The 26,173-nt window shown below is 33.8% G+C and overlaps 1 protein-coding gene across 1 annotated transcript; it reads right to left on the minus strand.

Annotated features, from left to right (window-relative positions):
- Positions 1-2,559: 2,559 nt before the first annotated feature.
- LOC122043708 lies at positions 2,560-3,720 on the minus strand. The gene is made up of 3 exons (XM_042604303.1): positions 3,226-3,720; positions 2,752-2,945; positions 2,560-2,647 (listed from the first exon to the last, which is right to left on the minus strand). Exons 1-3 carry the CDS (start codon positions 3,718-3,720, stop codon positions 2,560-2,562), a joined length of 777 nt encoding a protein of 258 aa, XP_042460237.1.
- Positions 3,721-26,173: the final 22,453 nt, after the last annotated feature.

Here is a 26,173-nt window from a genome sequence, read left to right on the forward strand (position 1 = left end):
ATCAGCGAACTCCACGTGGCGACGACTCGGCCTGGATAAAATTCACCTCCGGGCGCCTGGACCTCCGGGCGCCCGGATCCCTTCTGGGCGCCCGGACCTCCTGTTTCTAGAAACTTCCTTTCCTGCAAAACAGAGTTAGTCCGAGGCACATATGTATTCTGCAACACAGATTGTTAGCACAATTTATGAAATAGAATTAACAGTAAAAATATGACTTAGATTCCGTCTTTCCGAGACCGGAATCTAGCCACGATCTCGACTTAGATATCCGAAATGGATCTAAGCCGGATCGACGCCTAATGTTCCCTTCCCGGGAACGCGTCCTCGCAGTCACTCCCCTCCAGTGACTTATCTCACTTACCTGCCAGACGTCCGGTCAGCCCGTCGACCCGTCTAGACTTCTCGCCAGCTATCTAGTCAGCCCGTCGACCTAGCTGGACTTCTCGCCAAGCGTCCGGTCAGCCCGTCGACCCGCTTGGACTTCTCGCCCGCTATCCGGTCAGCCCGTCAACCTAGCTGGACTTCGTACCAGACATCTGGTCAGCCCGTCGACCTGTCTGGACTTCCCCTGCACACTCGATCAAAGTGTCAGACAACAACAAAACTAACTTAACCTATTTGTCATTCATCAAAACCTAGGTTAGACCGTTAGTGTTACCCGCACCAACAGATTTGATTTATTTTCCTTATTAACAAGCATTACAAAATTTATTTTTTAAGTTAGATACTTTTGGTATTCCTCTAACTAATCTAGTGAGTTTTGTTAAATTCTTAAGATGAGTGTGAGATAGTCTCCTATTCCACAGCCAAGTTTTCTCTTATTGTGTCAACTGACACTTGATTGAGGATTTTGATAATTCTATTGTGTAAATGTTCACTACAAGAGAAAAGCTAATAGACAACGCTTTTAAAGCGTTGTCTTTGTGCCTGAAAAAGCATTGTTAAAGGCACTGTTATTAAAAGTCTGCTCAACGACAACACTTTTAAAGCGTTGTCGTTTGTAACAAAGACAACGCTTTTGCAACGCTTTAAAAGCGTCGTGTATTTTTTGCAAAAACATCATTATTGCAACGCTTTAAAAGCGTTGTTGTTTTTAGCAAAGACAACACTTGTGCAACGCTTTAAAAGCGTTGTCTTTTTTTAAAAAAAAAATCTATTTACAAAATCATTTTTTTATATTTACAAAACTATTAATTTTCTTTTACCATGTCCAGATTCGAATTTGACATATAAAATAGCATTAATTAGCTCAGCTAATGATTTCAAACTCGTACCAAACAATAGAATTCAACTACAAAGTATTAGTATTTACAGGAGAATTCAACTATACACAAAGACTAAACATTTCTGTTTCAAAGTAGTTAGTGACATTCAAATTTAAAACAAAAAAAAAGCACAAAATAGCTAGTCGGCCTCGAAGACAATGATCTGCATGCTTACTTCTACTAGATATATTGATCAAAATGGATTGACGGCTTGAGACTTGGACAAAACACCTACCACTGTGCATCTGTCACAGAAAATAATACAATCAGTATTATGCAAAAGAAATTTTCGATGGTAATAGCTGAAAATAAAGGTCACAGTTCACACCATACAATAATTTTTAAGAGAAAAAGAATTAAGCATAAAATAACGGGGAATAGAGCAAACGAAAAATACATGTGCTACTTTGTTTCCGCCATGGAAATATAGCAAAAAAGAATAGAATAATTGGAGATGCTAGGGAAACCACTGTGAGACCTAAATACATAATTAGAGATGCAGTGCAAAAAGAACAGCATATATTTCATTTGAGTTTTTACACATGAACTAAAGTCGAAATCAGCATATGTTCTGATTTCTTTGGTTTTCAGAACTTGTAGCTTTATCAAACATAATTTGACTTGAAATTTTCCAGTAGCAAATGTAGTTTTCCGGTGTACTAAACTATACATATAAAATATTGCTTTGATTCTATAGTGCAAAGAAAAGATTTAAAAATTCAACATGTCAACATGAAGGTAGCAAAAAACCATTTTTGAACCAGTAAACATGGTATTTTCTACAAGATATTGAAGCTGACTCTTGGATATTACCTGCCGTTTGATCGAGCATCTAGAAGTTGATGAGTTCTGTCAGTCATATTTTGTTTGACCTGAAAAGGTACGACAATCCCAAATTCATATTCCTAAACTCATCTGATGTTTTTGGGTCATCAAGAAGGTAATGAATTTACATAAACTTTAACTAAAACAAGGTAATGAACTTACATAAACTTGAATGCACCTACTCATAAATATGATCTTGTATACATTCTGCCAACTCTAATCGCACATCATCAATTTCTTCTCGAGAATACTCCGCTTTTGTAAACTATGAACATTAATGAAAAAAAAATCAACATTGACTTTGCAAATTTTAAATAGTTTATTTCAAATAATTTGAGACATAAGCAAGAAAACATTACTATAGATCATAGTGAATCTCTCTCGATAATTTCAACTTCTTCAACAATTTGTCTCATAAATCGCATCACATAATAACCACATTGTTTGGCATCTTATTGTCTCATAAACATCACCAAGATGAGACTTCATCCAAAATGATAAATTCACAATCAGAATAACTAGCAATTATTATACAAACAATAGCAAATGGTGTCAGACTAGAAAAGCAAAAAATCCAAATTATTTATAGAATAACTAAATGCTGTAAGTTAATCAGATCAGACATTTTCTCAATCTTCCTAAAGGTAGCTGAGATATACACCAGAGAACAAATCCACTAGACTCAGCATCCCTTGTTGGGTTCCTATTTTTGGTGATCCTGGTTGCCGTCTCAAACTCAGTAGCCACCATCCTCACCTTCCCCATTGAATATGTATTCCTAATAGAACTAAGAAGCTTGAAACCTCCTGATGCAGCTATATATTGCTGGAGGATGTACTGTGCTGAAGAAGTCTCCTGCCACAACAAGTTAAAGAACAAATGCTAGAAAGCTATGTTTAACAAGGAAAATATGAGCTGAAAAATAGGATGGATTTATCAAATTCTGGAAGGAAATGTGTCATGTATTTTTATTATCAGATCCTACAAATAGGAATTTTACTTGAGGAATCGGAGAATGTAAAAGTCAACACGATTAGCATTTCGTCAGATAAGTTATATTACCGCGATTAAAATAACCGTAGTAAATCATGTGAAATATGATATTATTACCACCTAGATACTATTAAATACTCACAACTAACACAAATCGTGTCAATAAATGAAGTAAATCTGAGAAAGATGAAATCCTTATGATGGGAGTATCCTTGATGCTGAGGTGAGGAAGCGGGTCGATGGAGCAAGCATGAATAGGGGTGAGGGGAGCTGCCATGATGCCTAGTCGCATCCGGAGATCCGACCGCCGGAAGGAGGAAGCAGAAGGAGATGCGGACGACGCACGTGATAGTTGGTCTTTGACCCATTGTCCCCACCCATGCTCCTTCTTCGTGTCCTCTCCCGCCGCGTGTTTCGGTCCCTCCATCAAAGGCGTCAGGCTCCATGATCTTGCCACCACAAGCTCTCCAGCAATCCCATGCCTCTTCCACCGTCGTGAAAACAAAAATAGCTCTGCCACAGGCAATGTTCTCCGTCGTGGGCTCTCCGACCTCAGCCTTCCCCGCGACTGTGATGGAGAAAGCCCCCTCGCAACCTCCTCCCTTAGCACCGAGAAGAATCCTTGCTTCTTCTCCATCCTCCGTACCGCTTTCCGCCTTCGCAAACCCTAACAAAAAAAAAGACGAAACAAGGATGAATCGGCTTAAACAAATCCCCCCAGGTCGTCAATAACAATTTGCTCCGACAAACTAGAGCAAGACAAAGACCGAGCTGCAAATATTGATCTTCCAAAGAGGAGGACAAGTGCGGAGGTGGCAATCCAAGAGCAGAGTGATTAGGGCATTTGCTATTTGATGAAGAGGTGAAGGAATTTAGAGGAGAAGAGGTTCGTGGAGAGGAGTTCGTCGGAGAGGAGTTTGCTGGAGAGGAGTTGGATGGAGAGGACGTGAGAGGAGTTGGAAAGAGAGGGCGTGAGAGGGGTTCGGGAAGATTGGCATGAGATGAGGAGTTGTGAGAGGGGTTCGGGAAGATAAGCATGAGATGAGGAGTTGTGAGAGTGAACCCTAAGGGTACTTGATCCTGTTAGGATCGGTTGGGGGGGGGGGGGTGAATGGCTCACTTCATTTTCTTGATCAACTTGATTTTGCGCAGTGGAAACTCGAAAGCAATGCTAACTCGGATATTTACTTGGTATCCACCTCCCCAAGGAGGTGACTAGTCCAAGGATCCACACCACTCATACTCTTCCACTATCAAAACCCTCCTTCTCGGAATCACATCGAAGGTGGAGATACCTTACACGGTTACAACTCTCCCTCTCCAAAGTAAAGGATCACACTCACCACAATGAAGAAGAAAAGAAAGATTACAGGCTTTAGAAAGGCTTCTTCTTCGCTGAGTGAGATTTGAGAAAGTAGCGAGAGGGAGATTCTGAACTTGAGCACTTTTTGAAGATCTTGAGCACTTTAGAGAGTTGAGATCTTGGAGAGCAATGGAACAGTATTTGTTTCTTTTTTTTCTTTTCTTTTTCTTCCATGCCTTTAAACGTTGAGAAAACTAGCCATTTCTCACGTAGCCGTCGCCGTGAATCGATCGGAGTCATATTTGGATCGATTCATAAGTATCCGTTGGAAACCATCGTGTCACGATCAACGGCTTAGATTGCTTCACTTGAGTTTGAATCGATCGGCGCAGTTCTTGAATCGATTCAGACCTCTGCTCGTGAAATCGCAACTCTGTGAATCGATCGCCCGATCGATTGAGTAACCTCAATCGATCGGCTGATCGATCCAAGGGAAATCTGTGCTTCGCACAGAGGCTTCCTGGATCGATCGCTCGATCGATTAGATTGCCCCAATCGATTGGCTGATCGATCCAGAAGCATTCTGTGCTTCGTACAAAAGCTTCCTGGATCGATCGCTCGATCGATTGGTTTTCCCCAATCGATCGGCTGATCGATCCAGAAGCACTCTGTGCTTTGCGCAAAATCTTCCCAATCGATCGGCTGATCGATTGGCTTCCTTCCAATCGATCGACTGATCGATCCAGAGGCATTCTGCCTCACAACCGTGTCTAAATCAATTTTCCAATCGATTTCTGATATGTGAGGGATCATGCATCCAGCTTTATGACCTGCAGGAACTTCTCTTGCCAAGAATCTGGTCCTCGACCTTCTTGGACTTCTCTCGCCTTGCATCCGGTCATCTGACCTGCAAGGATTCTTTTGCCAAGAATCCGGTCCTCGACTTTCTTGGACTTCTCTTGCTTTGCATCCGGTCTTCCGACCTGCAAAAACTTCTCCTGCAAACTCACACTGTATATTAGATCCAACGTATTAACCTAAACTTAAATAATTGTCAATACATTGAAACTTCCAAGGCATGATTGCACCAACAGATCCAACGGTTTGTATTATCCCAGATTTAGATGAGAGTTTAACAATACACAACACTTTTTAAAAATCGTTGTCATAGACACTAAAAAAATGCTAATAGACAACGCTTTTCAAAAATCATTGTGTTTGACCCATAAAAATCACTAATAGACAACGATTTTTAAAAAAGCGTTGTCAATTAGTAAGAAAATAAAGAAATAGACAACGCTTTTCACTAAAAGCGTTGTTAAAAAGAAAAAGACAACGCTTTTAAAAAAAACGTTGTCTTTTAAGTGTTGTAAAATCCCAATTTTCTTGTAGTGGTTGTTATGTCTAAAACCCTTAAGTTTTATGCTAGAGTTTTTTATATGGTTTATTGAGCATTCAGAGAATGAAACTTAATTTCATAATCAGCATCACATAATTGGCTAATACTTAGTAGGTTAAAATCAAAGTTTTGAACAAGTAACACTTTTTGAATAATAAAATTTGATTCAAGTTCAATATTACTTGAAACAATTACCTTAAATTTGTTATTATTTTTAAAGACAACTGATCCTAAGTTCTTGAGTTTAAAAGTTGTGAACTTAGTGTGATCTCCAGTCATGTGTCTAGAATAACCATTATCTAAAATCCAATTAGATTCCTACACATAAAGTAGGAATTAACAATTAGTTCAACATTTATAATTTTTAAGTAGTTTAGTTTAAAATTAATTTAAGTTTAATTTTAACTGAATTTAAATCTTAAATTTAAGTTATTAATTTGATTTATGTTGAGTTTAAATTTAATTCCGTTCAATTAATTGTATTTCATTAAGTTAGGTTTGTTTAATTTGAACAAATTTAATTTTAATTTAAATTATTTTTAATTTAAATTAAATACTTTAATTTTAATTAGTTCAATTAGTGTAAATTAAGTTTTAAGTTTAGGTTTGATTTTCTTGAGTTTTTACCATTAATTTTGAGGTTTAAATTTAATTTCATTTTAGTTACATTTAAATTTTCAGTTTTAATTCAAAATTTATTGAGATTAAGTTTAATTTCGACTTAGTTAATTTGATTAACTTGATATGAATTTAATTAAGTTTAATTTATTTACTAATTAAAAGATTAAGTTTAATTATTTAATTAGTTTATTTAATTAAGTTTGTTTAATCAGGTTTTAATGTTTTAATTTGTTTAAAAATTTTAATTTATGATTTCTTTTACTTTAAGGTTTCATTGTGATTTTTAGGTTTAATCTTACTTTAAGATTAATTGTTAATTAATTTTAAGTTTTAGTTAAGTTTAAAATTAAGTTTTCATTTAATTTGATTTAATTAACTTAATTTTAAGTTTAATTTAAGATTTTATTTTAGTTTAGTTTTAGTTTAGTTAAATTTTTTTGTCTAATTTAAGATTTTATTTTAGTTTATTGTATTTAATTAATTGATTTAATTTGATTATTTATTTAATTTAGTTTTTATTCATCTTACCTAGTGTGAGAACAAGGTAATCCTATAATTTTTATGAGATAAATTATATTTAATTATCATAATTTGTTTTTAACTTATTGATTTAAGTACAACTTTGGGAACCCTAAGTAAGCTTTCAGGCTATAGTGAGTCACATGGGTATCATTAAAATAACTACGTGTCTTAGATAAAGCTTTCCAGTTAGTCTCACCTAGAGAACTTAGTACTAGACTTTAATCTAATAAGTTAGAACTAGCCCTGATTTATCTAATCCTAGTTACCCATGTGGGTAAGTTTTAATTTTGAGGTTCCAATTTGTAGTGTCCAAAATCACTTATTTAATTAAGGGAATTTATTGAATTAAATTATAATTTAATTAGAATCCCGATTTATTTAATTAAGGGATTTATTGGATTAATTATAATTAGATTTTAAATTTATTTAATTAAGAATATTTATTGGGTTAATTGTAATTGCTCATTTAATTTAATTATGAATTTATTTACATAAATAAATTTAATTAATTCAGCTAGCCCATAATTATGTAAATTTGAAGTATATCAAGAAAATAGTAGGAGCTAAATATATAAAAAGATCTAGTATTTATATAATATGTGTATAAATTTTTATACAGATTATTCATCTAATTAATATAGAAGTAAAACATTAGAAATATATTATACAAATATATAACTAAACAAGAATTAGAATAATATAATATATATATATATATGTATAACGTGTATTCTGTAGAATATATAGTATATATTATAATTAAGAAATTGTAATATCAAATATACGAATTATATATTACCATATATATGTGATATATACATGGATATATATAAATAAGAAACTAGTATACGGATATAAATATATATACAAAATTAATGCAATAACGTAGTATTAAGAAACTATAACATGAATTATATGTTACCATGTAGAGTTAATATAAACATGGATATATATAAATATAAAATTAGTATATGAATACATGCTTCTATTTATACTTAATATTAAGTTTTATAAAAATAATATAAATGATTTAACTTTTATAAAACCGGATTTTTTATATATGGGGATATATATATGGAATTATATTAAAATAATAATAATAATATACCAATATACAAATATTTAGTATTTATATAATTTATGTGTATAAATCATTCTTCTAAATAATATGGAAATGAAATATAAATAACATAATATATATATAATATAATATAAATTATATAGTATAAAAATAAATGTATGAACATGTAAATAAGAAATATTATGTATAATATAAAATATATAATGTAAATTATATAGTATTAAAAAAATGTAAGAACGTGTAGCAAAGAAATATTATGTATAATATAAAATATATTATATAAATTATAGTGTAAATAAAGATTAAACAAGTATGAAATTAAAACATGTGGATAAAACTTTATAGATAGAAATTAATGGACTTAGCATTTAGGGATAAAATTTAGTATCTATACTTTTATAGAGATTATTCATCTAATTAATATAGAAATAAAATATATATATATATATATAATATATTATATAAAATGTATAATATAAATTATAAAGCATAAATAAAATTAAATAAGGATATATATATATATATAACCGAGAGAGTATCGTCATGTCGGACTAAGTCCACCTGCAGGGTTTAACATGGCAATCCTTATGAGCTCCTCTTGGGGACATTCTCAACTTAGATAACTAGGACACAGTTTCCCTCTGTAATCAACAACACACACTATAAGTAATATCATTTCCCAACTTATCGGACCTATTGATTTATCAAGTTAAATCTCACCCCTTGATAAGTCAAATAAATAAATATTAAATATATGTGCTTGTTATTATATTAGAATTAAGAGCACACACTTCCATAATAACTAAGGTCTCGTTCTTTTATTAAGTCAGTATAAAAAGAACTTGTCTTAAATGATCCTACTCAATACACTTAGAGTATACTAGTGTAATTTATTAGTCAAGATAAACTAATACCTAATTACACTACGACTATTCCAACGGTTTGTTCCTTTTCATCTTAGTCGTGAGCAACTATTTATAATTTATAAAGAACTGATAACATGATCTTCTGTGTGTGACACCACACACCATGTTATTTATGATATAAATTAATTGAACAACTACACTTAACATTAATGTAGATATTTTTGACCAAAAGTAATTCTTTATTACAAAATAAATGTTTACAAAAGCTAGGCTTTTAGTATACACTCTAACAATCTTCCACTTATACTAAAAGACTAAGCTGCCATATCTGTTGCCATACATCTGATTCTCATTCCCTCCACATGTCGATCAAAAGCTTTCGCCGGAAGGGCCTTAGTGAAAGGATCTGCCAGGTTATCTGCTGATGCAATCTTTGCAACGACAACTTCTCCTCGCTTGACGATATCTCGTATCAGGTGGTACTTACGCTCTATATGTTTACTCGCCTTATGGGCTCGTGGTTCCTTCGAGTTTGCAACTGCACCGCTACTATCACAATAAATTGTGATGATTTTAGGCAAACCAGGAATCACATCTAAGTCCATTAGGAAGTTCCTGAGCCATACGGCTTCTTTGGCTGCCTCAGAGACTGTCACATACTAGGCTTCCATGGTTGAGTCTGAAACGCATTTCTTCTTAACACTCCTCCATGCAATGGCTCCACCTCCTAGAGTAAACACATAGCCCGATGTAGACTTACTATTGTCCCTATCTGATTGAAAATCTGAATCCGTGTAACCTACAGGGAGCATATCATATGCTTGGTAAACTAGCATATAATCTCTAGTCCTTCTCAGGTACTTTAATATATGCTTTACAGCAGTCTAATATCCTTGTCTAGGGTTACTTTGATATCTGCTAACCATGCCCACGGCAAAGCAGATATCCGGTCTCATACACACCATTGCATACATTAGGCTTCCCACGACTGAAGCATAAGGAATTGCCTTCATGTCCTCTATCTCCTTTGATGTCTTCGGAGACATCTCTTTAGAAAAAGCTACTCCATGCCTAAAAGGTAAGAAACCTTTCTTGAAGTTCTGCATGCTAAAAAGAACAAGGATTGTATCTATATATGAAGCTTGAGATAGGCACAACATCCTTTTCTTGTGATCCCTTATGACTTTGATCCCAAGAATATGTGCACATTCTCCTAAGTCTTTCATATCGAATTGTATAGACAACCATACCCTTATGTCCGATAACACTTTGGCATTGTTGCCAATTAACAAAATGTCATCTACATATAGTATAAGAAATACCACCACGTTTCCGTTACACTTCTTGTATACACAAGACTCATTCGGACACTGAATAAATCCATATGACTGGATTACTTAATTAAACCCGATGTTCCAAGATCTTGAAGCTAGCTTCAGTCCATAAATGGACCGATTCAGCTTGCACACTAGATGTTCTTTGTCTTTTACAATGAATCCCTCTCGTTGCTTCATATGGATGTTTTCTTCAAAACTTTTGTTAAGGAAAGCTGTCTTGACATCCATTTGCCAAATCTCATAATCTATATGAGCAGCAATGGATAAGAGTATTCGGATAGACTTTAGCATATCTGCCGGCGAAAAAGTCTCCTCATAATCAATTCTCTCTTTCTGAGTATACTCTTTCGCAACAAGCCTTGCTTTGAAGGTTTCTACCTTCTCATCTGTCTCTCTTTTCCTTTTGTAGATTCACTTGCATCCAACGGTTTTTACACCATCTGGTGGTTCTACAAGCTCCCAGACCTTATTAGAATACATAGACTCTATTTCAGAATTCATTGTCTTTTGCCAAGATACTACATCTATATCTTGGAGTGCTTCGTCATATGTCCGGGGATCAGGTTCATGTTTACCCGTGATCAAGTCCGAAGACTCTTCCAAAAACATGAGACTCTCTGGTTTCCTCACAACCCTCCCACTATGACGAGGCATTATGGGTGACATGTGTTGCAGTCTCTTGTGGTACTTCGTCTTGTACTGTTGGTACTGAAGTAGGCATGTCCTCTCTTATTTCTTCTAGAATAATTTTACTTTTGGGCTTGTGGTCCATTATATAGTGTTCTTCTAAAAATTGGGCATTTGTGCTAACAATGACCTTCTGGTCTTTGGGACTATAAAATAAACCACATTTCGTTCCTCTGGGATAACCCACAAACACGTGAACTTCTGTACGAGATTCGAACTTATCAGCATTTGGTTTTAGCATATGTGCTGGACTACCCTAAATCAGAATGTGTCTTAGACTGGGCTTTCGCCCATTCTATAATTCTATGGGAGTAGAGGATACTGATTTAGAAGGTACCAAGTTCAGAATGTGCGTTGCGATTTCCAGAGCGTATCCCCAAAACGAATTTGGCAATTTTGAATAACTCATCATCGATCTAACCATCTCCATAAGAGTCATATTCCTTCGTTCTGTCACACTATTCTATTGGGGTGTACCAGGTGCAGATAATTGGGATTGAATCTCAGCCTCTGATAAGTAATTCCTAAAGTCTCCTAAGAGGTATTCGCCACCACGATCAGTCTTGATACTTTTACCAAGACGTTTCTCCACATCAGCCTTGTACTCTTTGAACTTATCAAAGCATTCAGACTTGCGGCGCATCAGGTAAATGTATCCGTATCTTGAATAATCGTCTATAAAAGAGATAAAATATTCAAAACCACCTCTTGCCTGGATAGATATAGGACCACACAAATCAAAATGAATCAGTTCTAACGCATCTTTGGCTCTATACCCCTTGGCCTTAAAAGGTCTCTTGGTCATCTTACCTTCCAAGCAAGATTCACAGGTTGAAAATTTTTCCAACTCCAATGAACCCAAGAGTCCATCAACTATGAGTCTTTGAATCCTACTTAAGTTAATATGACCAAGCCTTAGATGTCAAAGATACGTTTGGTTCATCTCCGAAGGTTCCTTTCTCTTATTGGAATTAGAAGATGTGTTATTAATTTTCATTTGTTGCTTTGTGGGAGAAATTGGATTTAAAGTATATAAATTGCCAACAAATGCACCAGAACAGATAATAACTCTATTTCTATTTATAACCACATTGTTATTGAAAGAAACAGAATATCCATCCAAATACAGTTTAGAAACTGAAATTAAACTGTTTCTATAAATAATATATAATATATAATATATATAAGAAACACAACGTGTAACATACTATTTCTATAAATAATATATTATATATAATATAAAATATATAATTAAATAAGAATAAGAAAAAAATAAGATTTAATATATTAAGTATGTAACGTGTAACATATATGAAAATAAAGTATATAAAAAAAAGAGATAAATAAATTATATGACTTAAACGATAAAATTTAGATAAAGTCTTAATCTCCATCTCTTTAAAAACCCTACCTCCAAAAGCTCCATCCTCTTGATATGATGCCGGTCCTAAGGAGCTCCTCTCCTTCCCATTGTTCTCCACCAGTTCTAGAGCCCCAAAGGAAGACAAGAAGTGGGAGTTGTTAGAAGGCATGTTCCTAACCTTGTTATTGTGGTAGTTAGCCTCTATAGTCTTGTGTAGTTTTGGGTGTTTCCTTTTTATGATATCATGTTTCGATTTCAATGAATGGTGCATGTTTCTACCATGTTAATGCTCTTAATTAGTTTCTATAATTATTTGAAGTTTTGGATTAGGTAGCTTGTAAGGTTAGGTTTATTTCCTTATTATGATATCATGTTTTGGTTTCATGTGAACGCTAATTAAATAATGGGATTGATGCATGAATGGATTGAATAATTGGTAGAATATTTGATGGAATTAATTGAAAGTAAATTAATTATGTCGTTGATTGATTAATTATTAGATTATCTTATTAACAATATTAATTAATTGAGTTAAATAATTTATCAGCTAATTAATTGATTATTGACTAATAAGTTTAGAGAATGAATAATTGTTTGGGTTAATTGATTTACTATGCTAATTGAATTTTGATTATCGTGATTAAATAATCCATTAATTAATTAATGAATTAAAGGCTTAATAGATTATTAAGTTCATTAGTGATTATTTAAGTAATTAATTTGATAGTTATTAATTAATTGAATTAACTCATCCGTATATTATACGGTAACTAATTCTTTAATATGTTGAATAATTGGATTAATAGATTATTACATGAATTAATTGATTTCATGTTGTCTGTTAAGGGGTCAATTAAGTAGTGGAGTAAATGTGTATTCAGTTTATATCTGTTATAGATTAATTAAGTAATCAATGTGAAGGTTAGTTGGATTAGGATTTCCCTCGTACCTTGATCAATTAATTGGCGAATTGATGACCTCCTTGCTTAGTTAATTCATATTTACAGATTTATTTAAATTGGATTAATTGAGTAATTTAATTCTGATTAGTTGGAACTCATGGAATTAATTAAAAGCAAATTAATTAAGTTATTGGTCGATTAATTATCATACTAGCTTGATTAACAGAATTAATTAATTGGGTTAATGGATGAACTAGTAAAAAAAAGGGTGATTACTGATTTAAGGGATTAAATGAACACGTTAAATTGTTGTTTGTATTCAATTAACTAACGTTAGGAATGGATTAATGGATGGATTAGTTCGAATCGGGATTTCTGAATTTTAGGAATTAATTGAACATGTTAATTGTGGTTTGTATATTGTTAGGGATGGGTTAATGCATGAATTAGTTTAACCGATGATTTAATTACACATTTAATTGAATTTGTAGATGAATTAATTATTAAATAATTAGCCGATTAATTAAAAGGTTATTAGGTGAGTCGAGTGATTTAATTATAAATTTATTGAATTTGTAGATGAATTAATTATTAAATAATTATTTGGTTAAGAAAGCAGCTACAATAAAGGAATAATAATAATAAAGTTTTAATAAGGATGTCGTGAGGGAAAAGGCCTCAGAGGGAGTCTGTTTATGGGAGAAGGCCCCAGAGAGAGTCCGTTTATGAGAGAAGGCCCCAAAGGGAGCCCGTTGACAGGAGAAGGCCCCAGAGGGAGCCCAATATCGGATAAATTAATTAATAAAAATTTAATGAGGATACCGTGAGGGAGAAGGCCCCAGAGGGAGCCTGTTTACGAGAGAAAGCCCCAGAGGGAGCCCGTTTACGGGAGAAGGCCCCAGAGGGAGCCCGCCTACAGAAGAAGGCCCCAGAGGGAGCTCGCCTACAGAAAAAGGCTCCAGAGGGAGCCCAATATCGATACGTCTACTGCGACAACATGATGAGGTTTGATGGGAATACTGTGAGAGAAAAGGTCCCGGAGGGAGTCCATTTATGGAAAAAGGCCCCAGAGGAAGCCCGTTTACGGGAAAAGGCCCCAGAGTGAGTCCGTTTATGGGATAAGGCCCGAGAGGGAGCCCAATATCAATTTCCATAATATGTTATGAATAAGTTAGGTTCAGGATAAGCTAAATTCAGATCCATGTTATGCTATGAATACGTTAAGTCCATAATATGTTATAAAAATGTTAAGTTCATGATATGCTATGTTCATGCCCACAATTAAGTCTATTCATATGCTTATATTATGTTTATGTTCATGCTCATGATTATGGTTGTTAATATGCACGCTCATGTTTATTCTCTTGCTTATATCGATTCCTATGCTTACGCTCATAGTATACTAGTAGAGAGACCCCAAGTTACCTTGTATGTGATTCCCCTTAGTACACTAGATTATATTCGCTAATTAATACATAACACTGTTTCAAACATGCTGAGTCTCTCGACTCACATATTATACTTTTTTTCAGATAATGAGACAAATGAGATAGGAGACACTGACCAGTGAGCCAGCTCGGAACAAGGACAGTACAACCCGAAGACCATCCAGATTAAATTCTGTATTTTGTTATGTTTACCTTTGAATCATCTATGTAATTCAAACTAAGAAATCATTATGGAAGTAAGAATAAGTGACGTCCGTAGTTTATGTTGTATTATGTGTTTTTTAAAAAAAAAAACTAGGGGCGTTACACAATTATTTTGGTATCTCCCTCTGAATTATATAAATTTTTATTTGTATTTATATATTCTTGCTTAAGGACTTGTATCATGTTGTATCTATTATTATTGCAAGCGGGTACCGTCCTTTTCGTCGAACAAGTACACCTCTAGAGTGTGAGACCTTAAGGAACAAGTCAACTTGAATCCCTCAACGAATCGTCTTCAAGATGGAAACTCAACTAAGTTGCAAGACTGAGGAAGAAAATTACATTTTGAAAGGCCAAGTGGAGGGACTCAAAGAAACATTGGAAGTTTCAACTTAGGATCCAAGTATTTGAATATCATGTTAGAAACTAAATCCAAGCATAGCTCCAACGAATCATGTATAATAAATTCGGACTCGGATACAAAGCTAACACAACAAACAAATTTTACTTGTCTTTATTAAGTCAAAATGTTAGAAACCAAATACAAGCATGGGTCCCCAAGACATGTTTAATTAACCAAGTTAGACCAAATCAATATTGGATCCTCAAGAATCAAATTCACTTTCTAGATAGATCTTATCTAAGTTATGACTTAGGGGGAGCCAATAGAAAAATTATTCTTTCTTATTGAATTAAATGCATGATTACTTGTTATGCTATTTTAAATATGCATGCTTAGTTTCAACTAATAATTTAGAATGGTTAGATAAAAAAATGTTTAACCGACCTTAACAACCTAGTATCGAAATGGATTAAGATAATAGTAGGCTAAAAAAAATTTATCGAATGTATGTCTAGATTGAATCATATATGTTCTACCTAGTACACTGGACCTACTGGATCTAGCTGAAGCTACTCGAATCAAATATGATTTAGTTAGACGAAAACCTAGTAATAAGTTCTTTGGGTTGGTTGTTTTGGGAAAGCTTTATCTTAGGCATGTGGTTACCTTAATGGTGTCTCTTATGACTCTTAACAGTCTAGAAGCTTACCTTATACAATCCTTCTTGATAAACCCAAAAGCTAAGTTTAAATCTAACCGATTAAACAACATTTTTTCAAAACTTTAATCCAAATTAATTAACCAATTAATCAATCACAATCGAAACAATAATAATTTGATTCAAAATTTTCAATTAATTCAAATTTAATTATCAACTTAATTAAATTTAATAATTCAAAATTAATTATCAATCTTACCCTAATTAGTCTTAAATTAATTAATCAATTTAGTTAATCTTTAATCAATAAATCTTGTTTAATTAATCTGAAAACTTCAATTGATTTAATTATCATCTTAATTAAATTTAAATAATGTGACATTAATTATTCAAATTAAGTTTAACCTAATTCAATTAATTTCAACTCAATCTAAATTGAATTAAAATAAATAACTTAATCCAAGTTAATAATTAGCTTAATTTATTAATCGATTCAATCTTAATTAATTTTAAATCAATAAATAATTTAATCCAAAATTAATAATTAATTAATAACCCTAATTCTTAAATTAATTAATCATTTAATTAAATAATAATTCTGAAAATAATTATTTTAATCTCATGATTCAACTTAATTAATCTAAAATTAGTTTAAATCAATTACTTAATTTGAATTTAAAATTAACTTAATTAACTTTTTAATTAATCTTAATTTAATTCTGAGTTAATTAATTCAAAATTACTTTAACCTTAATAATTCAAAAATAATAAATCTCAATTAATTCTAATAATAATTAATTTGAAAATTAATAAAATCAAAGTTAATCCCAAAGTTTCAAATAATCAATTAATTCAAAATTAATTACTTAACTTAATAAATTGAAAAGTTAACCTTATACTTAATTAAATTAATAATTCGAAATTAATAATATTAATTCTAAACTAACTTAATTAATGCAACATAATTAACTTTAGTTAACTTATTTAATTAATTGAAACTTAATATAAAAGTTAATTTAATCAATTTTAATAACTTAAAATAATCTTAAATTAACCCTTAATTAATTTAAACAATCTATAATTTAAAAATAATAACATTAATAACTAATTAAATAATAATTAATCAATCATAATAATAATCAAATAACCCTTAACTAATTTTAGCTTATTAACTTTAATATAATTAACTTAATCAATATAATTCAAAAATTACCTTCTTAATTTAATTTTACCTATTTAAATTCAACTAAATTTATAATCTAAAATTAATACAAACATAATTATAAGTTTTACTAAATAATCTAAAATTAGACAAATTATCTCATACAACTATAAGGTTATCTTGCTTGATAACTTAAAATTAGTGAGAATAAGTTAACTTCGCTAAACCAATATTTAGTAAAAAAAAAGTTCCTACTTATGTGTAGGAATCCAAAGGTATGGACCAATAGATATTAGATAGTAGATGTTCCAAACATATGACCAGAGATCAGTAAAAAATTACAAATATAAGATTTAATAATTTAGGATCAATAACATTAGAAACAATGACAAACTTAAGGTAATTGAGATAAGTAATATTCAATTAAAGTCAAACCTGTTAATTAAAAATATTTATTTGTTGAAAATTTTAAACTCAATCTACTTAGTATCAACCAACTTTGTGATGCCAGTTTTGTAGTTAAGTTCTTGTCTTCTAAATGTTTAATAAATCACATTGAATGCCCTAATATACTACTTAAGGGATTTAGAAAAAATAATATTTACTCAATAAACTTACCTAGGCCCTCACTAAAGTGTCACTTGACAGAACAATAGGAAATATGGTTGTGGCATAGGAAACTAGCCCACACTCATGTTAGACACATATTAAAAGTAAGCAAAATTGAATTAGTTAGAAGATTTCCTAAATTTGGAATTCTAGAAAATATAATTTGTAATGCTTGTCAATAAGGAAAATAAACTAAGTCAATACACAAATTATCTAACCAAAGTCGAACCAATACCATACTTGAACTATTACATCTAGACTTGCGCTCGACTCCCATGAAATTATGTCAAGTAATGAAAATTTATATTGATTAGTTATAATTGATGATTATTCTAAATACACTTGAGTAAAATTCTTAACACATAAAAGTGAAACATTTAAAATATTTAATAGTTTTTGTAAACAAATAGAAAATGACAAAAGCTTGAAAAATCAATAAAAATAGAAATGATATGGTGGTGAATTTAAAAATTATAATTTCATAAATTTTTATCTAGAAAATGGATACCATCATGAATTTTCATGTCCTAAAATACCCCAACAAAATGAAATAGTGGAAATAAAAAATAAAACTTTACAGGAGGCGGCTAGATCAATATTAAATGAATACAATCTACCTAACTATTTTTGGACTAAAGTCATTAATTAATATGGCGTGTTACATTCAAAATAGAATTATAATCAATAAATTATAAAATAAAATACTCTATGAAATATATTTCAACAAAATGCCCAATATAAAATATTTAAGAGTATTTGGATCTAATGTACACATTTTAAATACCAAAGACTACCTTGAAAAATTTACATCAAAACTCAAAAAGGAATTTGTCAAGGATGCTCATCTAATAGTAGGGCTTATAAGGTGTATAACAAGCCAACATTAAAAGTTGAAGAAACAATTAATATGGCATTCGATGAAAACTCTCACTCTAAGGATTCTAACTTAAATCAAGAACAATTATATTTTGAGAAAATAAACAATAAACTAAGTGATGCTAGTGAAAATATAATTACAAATCAACAAGAAGAAGAAAGACCAAATCCACAAGAAGAAGAAAGTCAAATGAACAAGAAGAACTTAACTCAAGAACACTACGAATAAACTCAAACCATCTACTTGAATAGATCCTAAATAACTCAGAGTTAAGAGTTCAAAATTGATTAGCCTATCGAAACATAAATCAAATAGCCTTAATTTCTAAGATTGAATCTAAATCTATAGATGTAGCATTACCTGATCCTGACTTGGTGATTGCAATGTAAGAGGTGTTAGCCCAATTTGAAAGAAATAAAGTTTGGGATTTAGTGACTCGACCTAAAAAAAATTGAGTATAAACACTAAATGGGTCTTCCATAATAAATTAGACGATAAAGGAGAAATTATTAGAAACAAAGCTTGTTTAGTTTCTAAGGGGTTTAGTCAAGTTGAAAGCCTAGCTTACAACGAAATCTATACCTTAGTGACTAGACTTGAATTCATCTGAATGTTGGTAGCCTATGCAACTCATAAGAATTCAAGTTGTTCCAAATGGATATTAAATCTTCATTTTTTAAATGGGCTAATTTAAAAAAAGTCTATGTAAGTTCACCACCTAGTTTAAAAGACTTAGAATATCTAAACTATGTGTTTAAGTTAAAAAAGATTTATTGTAAGATATAACAAATTTAATAATAAGTGTTATTACAGTAAGAATCTTATTGAATTTTTTTAAAAAAAATTGATTTAAACGGAATACACGTTTAAGGAGATAAAACTATTAGACTTAGAGAAAGTTTGTTCGAAATATTCCTTAAGTGGGAGTTGATTGATTCCTTTAATATAAGATTTAAGTATAAAGACCTAGTTTTTTTTATTGGCCCGATCCCCTTTCTCTTCCCCGATCTCGCCAACACCTCCTCTCCTCATCTCCTCCGTGAGCCTTCCTCTTCCGATCTGTCACTGCCGCTCTGACGTCGCCGATCGGCAGCATACCATTTCCTCCCCTTCATCTCGATGCATTGAGGAGTCACTTCATCGCGCAAACAACCCAGCCCATCTCTGCCCTAAATGCAGTCGCAGTCGACATCATCGCATCTGACCCCGGCGCCTTCAATCACGGGTTGTCAGCATCACCGCCATCTCCTTCACCGGCCACCTGAGTCTCTCCAGTCATAGAAGCAGCTAAGGGCGTGACTTTTACAGTCGGCCAACCACTCTTCTTCTCCAATTGCCTTCGAATCGTTGCCCTAGTGTCATTGTTGGAAATGGGGAGAGTGGGGATGTGGGAACATGACCCATGTTCCCCACTACTCATAATGGAAAAGGTCCATTATGCCCCTGGTTTATTTTCCTATATAAAGGGGGTGCGTCCAACGATCATGAGTGTGTTGGAGACGAGAGTAAGAGGTGAATATCCAAGGCGGTGGGATTTGGTTTGTGGAATTGCGAAGGGCTTTCCGATCCTGTGATCGCTCTTCCGACAGTGAATTTCGCCATTGCCAATTGCGGATCTGCGGGAGATCGCTGTAAGTTTTTACCTCATATAATTAATTCATCTATCATGTATTTAGAATATAAATCTACATTGGTATCAGAGCGAGGTTAGTTCTAAATGCATGATAAATCCCAAAATATTTATCTCTGCGTTGAATCAAAATTATGTCTTAGTTCTGTTCGTTCTATTTGTTGGGTGAAATCACAACTGAGTCGTGATCAGCGATTATTATCGTTGCCATGAACGGAGTTTGTCTCCGTCTGATTTAACCATAGCCGAGTAAGAGATCGTGAATGTGTCACGATTTGTCACAATCCCTAATGGCCGATGTCATAAAACCTTGAGGGAACACTTACGGAGTTAGTCTCCGATCGTGGCCGGCGAAGTGCTCATGGCCACCTCTCGTTGCAACCTGTGTTCGTCGCGGGAAAGGTGGCGTGCACAGCATACATGGTGTGTACAACGTGCACAATGTGCGTGGTGTGCGTGCATGGGGTCATGGCGGCGAAGAAAATGGCGAAGAGATAAACATGAAGTTTCTGTTTTGATTTTTTCTCAAAACAAAAATGAAAATAAAAATAAAAAAAAACGTGGCAGTGCTGTGATATGTTCACAGAATTGCATTAAATTTTTTTTTTCAGTACTGTGAAATGTTCACATAATTGCCGCATGCAATTTATTTTTATTATGCATTTTTCTTAAAGCTTATGTGTTTAAAAAATATATATATGTGATAATGCATGCCTACTGTACCATGTTAATGTATGCCTACCGTAACATTACTTTTAATTTGGGTGCATGCAGTAATTAATTGGAAATAAGTTCAATTAATTTATCACTTATGATAAATGGTCTAGAGTAATTTTGGTCCATTTAGATCTGATCAGGTTTAAATCATTAGTTGGTTTAACCGAACAAATTTGATCCAAACCTGAAATTAATTTGGGTTGATTAATTGGACTTGGACCAAATATGATCAAATGACCAGATTTGTTCTATTGGGTCAGATTTGATCAAAACAATTATATTTGTTCTAATTGGTCGGACTTAAACTAATGGGCATTGGTTTGATCAAACGGGCCTGAGTTTGATCAATAAGTCTGAAATTAGTAGAAATGGAATTAGAGAAAAAGTAACATAACATAGGTACAAAAAAACTCTGTCCAATTAGATTAGTTCTAATTAAAGACAATGGACCGAGCTTAGGATTTGGATCCCTAATCAACCGATCCAATGGGTCTGACCAATTAGATTAGTTCTAATTGTCGACTTGAACTCCTGAAAATCTAGAAGATTTGTTTTTCTTGAATTTTTATGTTGGTACTATGCCTGTATAAATTGAAATAAGCCGGTTTTGTACTGGTTAGTGGGTTTTGTACTGACTTATTTATTTTCAATTTTTCAGATGGCACGGACGATTACCACATTGACTCGTCGTGAAGTGCGGCGAAATCAGCTCAGGGAGGAGATTCAGGAGATAGAGTATAACTCTGCTTATGGAGTCGACGGACACATTGGATGGCTTGATGATCTATTTTGGAAACTTGAGCGAGAAGAGTTTCTAGTCCTGGACAGTTATAGGATTTGGACTTTGATGCAATCATTGCCAGAAAATCCTAGGATGATAGCAGACTATATTTGGGGGCGTCATCAAGGACGCGTCACATATTCTGTATTATGTGAGGAGCTGCTTCATCATATGACTGAAGAGGATCTGGAAGAGTTCGAAGAGGACCCGAAAATGATCGAGGAGGAACCAGAAGAGGATCCAATTGTGGATCCAATAGAGAACCTTGAAGTTGTCCAACTTGTGATTACCTCAAATGAGTCCAGGCTGAGAGGGATTATTTTGGCCACTGCACTAGTGTCTGTCCTAATGGGAGTGGTAGTTGCCTATCTAGTTTATTAGAGTTCTATTATTTTTATTGTCGTTTTGTATGAACAATAGTTAGTCCATTTCATTTATGTCAGTTAGTTATATGTTAACAATTTGCAGCATAATTTTATGTTAATGATGTGTTCATTTATTTATGTTGTTTGCTTGGCATGATGCATGATTAGTTCATGAAGTATTAAATGATTAGTTCATTTAATTAAAGAATTCATTATATTAAAAATGATTAGTTCATTTGTTGGGATGTATGTAATAGAATTGATTAATATTAATTTGATTGGTCATACGAATGATGAGTGAAAACATAGCTGTCACTTGATTTTGTAAACCAACTCAAAGTAATATTAAGTCAATCATAAATTTCATACATATGATATACACTGAATACTAAATAATGTGTTTATTTATGATAGATTATAACAACCAAAAACATAATAGCTGAACTCAACAAAGGTGAAAAACTTAATGGGGATAACTACAATATCTGGCACCTTAGGATACAATATGTGATGGATCGAAAGCGCTAGAGGGGGGGAGGGGAGGGGGGTGAATAGCGCTCGTGGCTATTTCGTTTTTCGAAATATCGGAATCGTAAAATTAAGTAACGCAACGGAAAAAGTAAAGCAAGCACAGAACGGCGCAGATGTTTTACTTCGTTCGGAGCCTATGGCGACTCCTACTCGAAGGCCCGCAGTCCTTGACCGCTTTCGGTGGGCAACAACTATAATATCGAAAAGATTACAATTTGAATTACAATTAATGCAATAAGTAAACTAATACCGACAACAAAAGATCGAAGAGTCTGAGCTTCGGGTCGTCGACGTCGAGTAGTAGCACTTCAAGGTCGTCTTGTTGGCAGCACTTCACAGAAGAAAGCTTAGAATGTGTTGTTGTTCTTTGGCTGCTCCCTTGACCCTCTTTTTATATGACATTCCGGGCGCCTGGATCCCTTCCGGGCACCTGGAGTGTGACGTGACCAACCAACCAGGATGCTCCACGTGGCGAAGTCGCGGCAGGGATAAAACTTGGTCCTGGGCGCCCGGACCTATTCCGGGCGCCTGGACCTCCGGGCGCCCGGATCCATCCCGGCCGCCCGGACCACCTTTTTTCAGCAGGTTCCTCTCCTACAAAACAAGGTTAGTCCGAGCAAATACCCTGCAAGACAGTGTTAGAATCTGATAAAACATAGTAAAGAAGAACTGGCAGTCTTCGGACTGTCCGAGTCTGACTTCGGATTCCCAACCAGAAACCCTAGGTCGACCCGACGCCTACTGTTCCCTCTATGGGGAACGCATCCTCACCTACTCCCCTCAGGAGAGATTACCTGATGTCAATCCGGTCCTCCAGACCAACACGACTTTCCGCCTAGGGTTACCACCCCCTAGGACCTAGGGTTACCGCCCCCTAGGGTTTTTCTCCACCTAGGGTTGCCACCCCCTATGACCTAAGGTTGCCGCCCCTTAAGGTTTTCCTTCACCTAGGGTTACCGCCCCCTAGGACCTAAAATTACCGCCCCTTAGGGTTTTCCCTCACCTAGGGTTACCGCCCCCTAGGACCTAAGGTTACCACCCCTTAGGATTTTCCCTTTGCCTAACCGCAGCTAGGACTTTTCTGAAACACTTTTTCAACATGTTAGATCATCACAAACCTTAACTTTGAATCCTTTACCATTATCAAAACTTATGTTCGATCGTCGGATGCTTCCCGCACCAACAATCTCCCCCTTTTGATTATGGCAATCAAAAATCAAAGTTAAGTAATAATATGCAGTAAGGTATAAGTACAAGGAAAAAAAAAGCATTACAAACTCCCCCTTAATATAACCTCCCCTTTGGATTTGAATTTCTCTACTTTGAATTTCTCTACTCTCCCCCTTTGCCATATATCAAAAATAAGCTAGTTTTGAAAACAAACTTAACATTTTCAAGACAAAACTTAGCAGCATTTGTTTAAAAATCTTAACTTAGGCAAGAGGCAAATCAAGGTAAGTGAAAAGCAACATCTTAGAATTGGTTTTAATAGCAACATTTTTGAAAGAAAAATTTTGCTAAGGAAAATAGTTTAAGTGCAAAAAGAACTTTAAACCATTGAGTTTGCTAGAGGAGATATATTCAGCTCTTTTTGACTTAGTGAATTTTCTAACAGAATTAAAAAAAAAATTAACTAGAAGAGACTTGAAAGTCTTAAATTTGAAAAAGTTTTTGAAAAGCTGTTTAAGATAAATGAATTTCAAAGATACTTATGGTAAAGGAGAAGCGTTAACCTTAGTGTTTAATAGTTTGCAAATTTTGTTTTAGTAAGGTATCAGAGCCCTAAGGTCCAAGCATGAGTTAAGATTTGTTTTGATCAGGTATCAAATCCCTTAAGTACAAGCATGCTTAAAGTTATTATTTCCTTCACCAACTGTCTAACCTTTAGCTACTTGTTGATTTCCTATACAGCAATAATGTTCACTTGGTTAGTCAAGTCAAGTCAATTGATCCAATTAGATTTGACTAGGGCTGGAAGACTTGATTTGATTACTGTTAATAAAGTATTTAACGCCCAGACTCATATTGATGCACAGAAATAAGCATTCTTGAGTCCAGGCTTTACCCTATGCATCTCACACCGTTCTATGTTTTACAAACACAATCAAGGTAAACCTAGGTGTTTGTGAGATGCTCTGGCTGAGTCCTGGGGGAACATGATTTCTAGGGGAAAAGCCTAGGCTAAGTCCAAATTTAGAAAGTCTAGTAAAGTGGGGATTTTGAAAAATTTTGCCTAGAATTTTAGAAATGTAATGTTAAACCAAAAAATATTAAGAGGACTAATTTGAAGATACTTATTCTACCCAACACATTCCTATTTGTCTTCTGAGTGTACTGAACTCAAGTTCAGGTAAGGGTTTTGTAAAGATGTCAGCTAGGTTTGATTTGGACTCAACATAGTTGAGTACAATATCACCCTTAGCTACATGATCCCTTACAAAGTGGTGCTTCACTTCTATATGTTTAGTCCTTGAGTGATGAATTGGGTTTTTTGTTAGATTTATTGAACTTATGTTATCAATTGAGATTTTTGTTTTTTGATATTCAAGTTGATAGTCTTTAAGGGTATGCATCATCCATAGTAACTGTGATGTGCATTCACCTAGTGCTATATATTCAGCTTCAGTGGTAGATAAGGCAACACAGTGTTGCTTTCTACTTGACCAACTTACTAGGCAGTGCCCTAAAAACTGACAACTGCCACTTGTGCTTTTTCTATCTAGCTTACATCCGGCATAGTCAGAGTCAGAGTAGCCGGTTAGATCAAGGGTGAATGATCTAGGGTACCAAAGTCCTACATTTAGGGTTCCCTTAATATACCTAAGGATTCTTTTTACTAGGGTTAAGTGAGATTCTTTTGCACAAGATTGGTATCTTGCACACATACCTACTGCAAAGATGATGTCTGGTCGACTTGCAGTTAGGTACAGTAGACTTCTTATTGCACCTCGATAGTATTTCAAGTCTACTGGTTTACCTTCTAAGTCTGAGTCAATTTTAACATTAGTAGCCATTGGTGTATTAATGATTTTTGAGTTTTCCATTCCAAATTTACTAATTAATTCCTTAGCATATTTGGTTTGCTTAATTTGTAACCCTAAAAAGAAATTAAGTTCACCTACTAGACTCATTTCAAATTCATTTTCCATTAGTTTGGTAAATTCTTTTAGAAATTTTGAGTTGGTTGATCCAAAAATAATGCCATCAACGTAAATTTGGGCTATGAAGATGTCGTTTTCAAAGGTTTTTACAAAAAGAGTTGGGTCTATTTGACCTTGGTTGAACCCTTTTGATATTAGATAGTTGGACAGTCGTTCATACCAAGCCCTAGGTACTTGTTTTAGTCCGTACAGGGCCTTTTTTAGTCTAAAGACATAATTTGGATGTTTTATGTCCTCAAATCATGGGGGTTGACCTACGTATACTTCTTCTTTAATAAATCCATTTAAGAATGCAGATTTTACATCCATTTGGAATAGCTTGAATCCTTTGTGTGCTGCATAGGCCAACAGCATCCTAATGGATTCAAGTCTTGCTACAGGAGCATAGGTCTCATCATAGTCTAGCCCTTCTATTTGATTGAATCCTTTGGCTACTAACCTGGCTTTATTTCTAACTATTTCACCTTGATCACTTAACTTGTTTCTAAAAACCCATTTAGTGTCAATTATGGTTTTGTTAATG

Source organism: Zingiber officinale, chromosome 2A, assembly GCF_018446385.1.
Source record: "Zingiber officinale cultivar Zhangliang chromosome 2A, Zo_v1.1, whole genome shotgun sequence".
Lineage (NCBI taxonomy): Eukaryota > Viridiplantae > Streptophyta > Magnoliopsida > Zingiberales > Zingiberaceae > Zingiber > Zingiber officinale.

Coding starts and splice junctions, on each gene's coding strand:
- LOC122043708 (XM_042604303.1), bottom strand. CDS start 3,720: ATGGAGAAGAAGCAAGGATTCTTCTCGGTGCTAAGGGAGGAGGTTGCG. Junction 2,946..3,225: donor TGACACGATTTGTGTTAGTT/GTGAGTATTTAA, acceptor TTGTTGTGGCAG/GAGACTTCTTCAGCACAGTA. Junction 2,648..2,751: donor TCTAGTGGATTTGTTCTCTG/GTGTATATCTCA, acceptor TTGCTTTTCTAG/TCTGACACCATTTGCTATTG.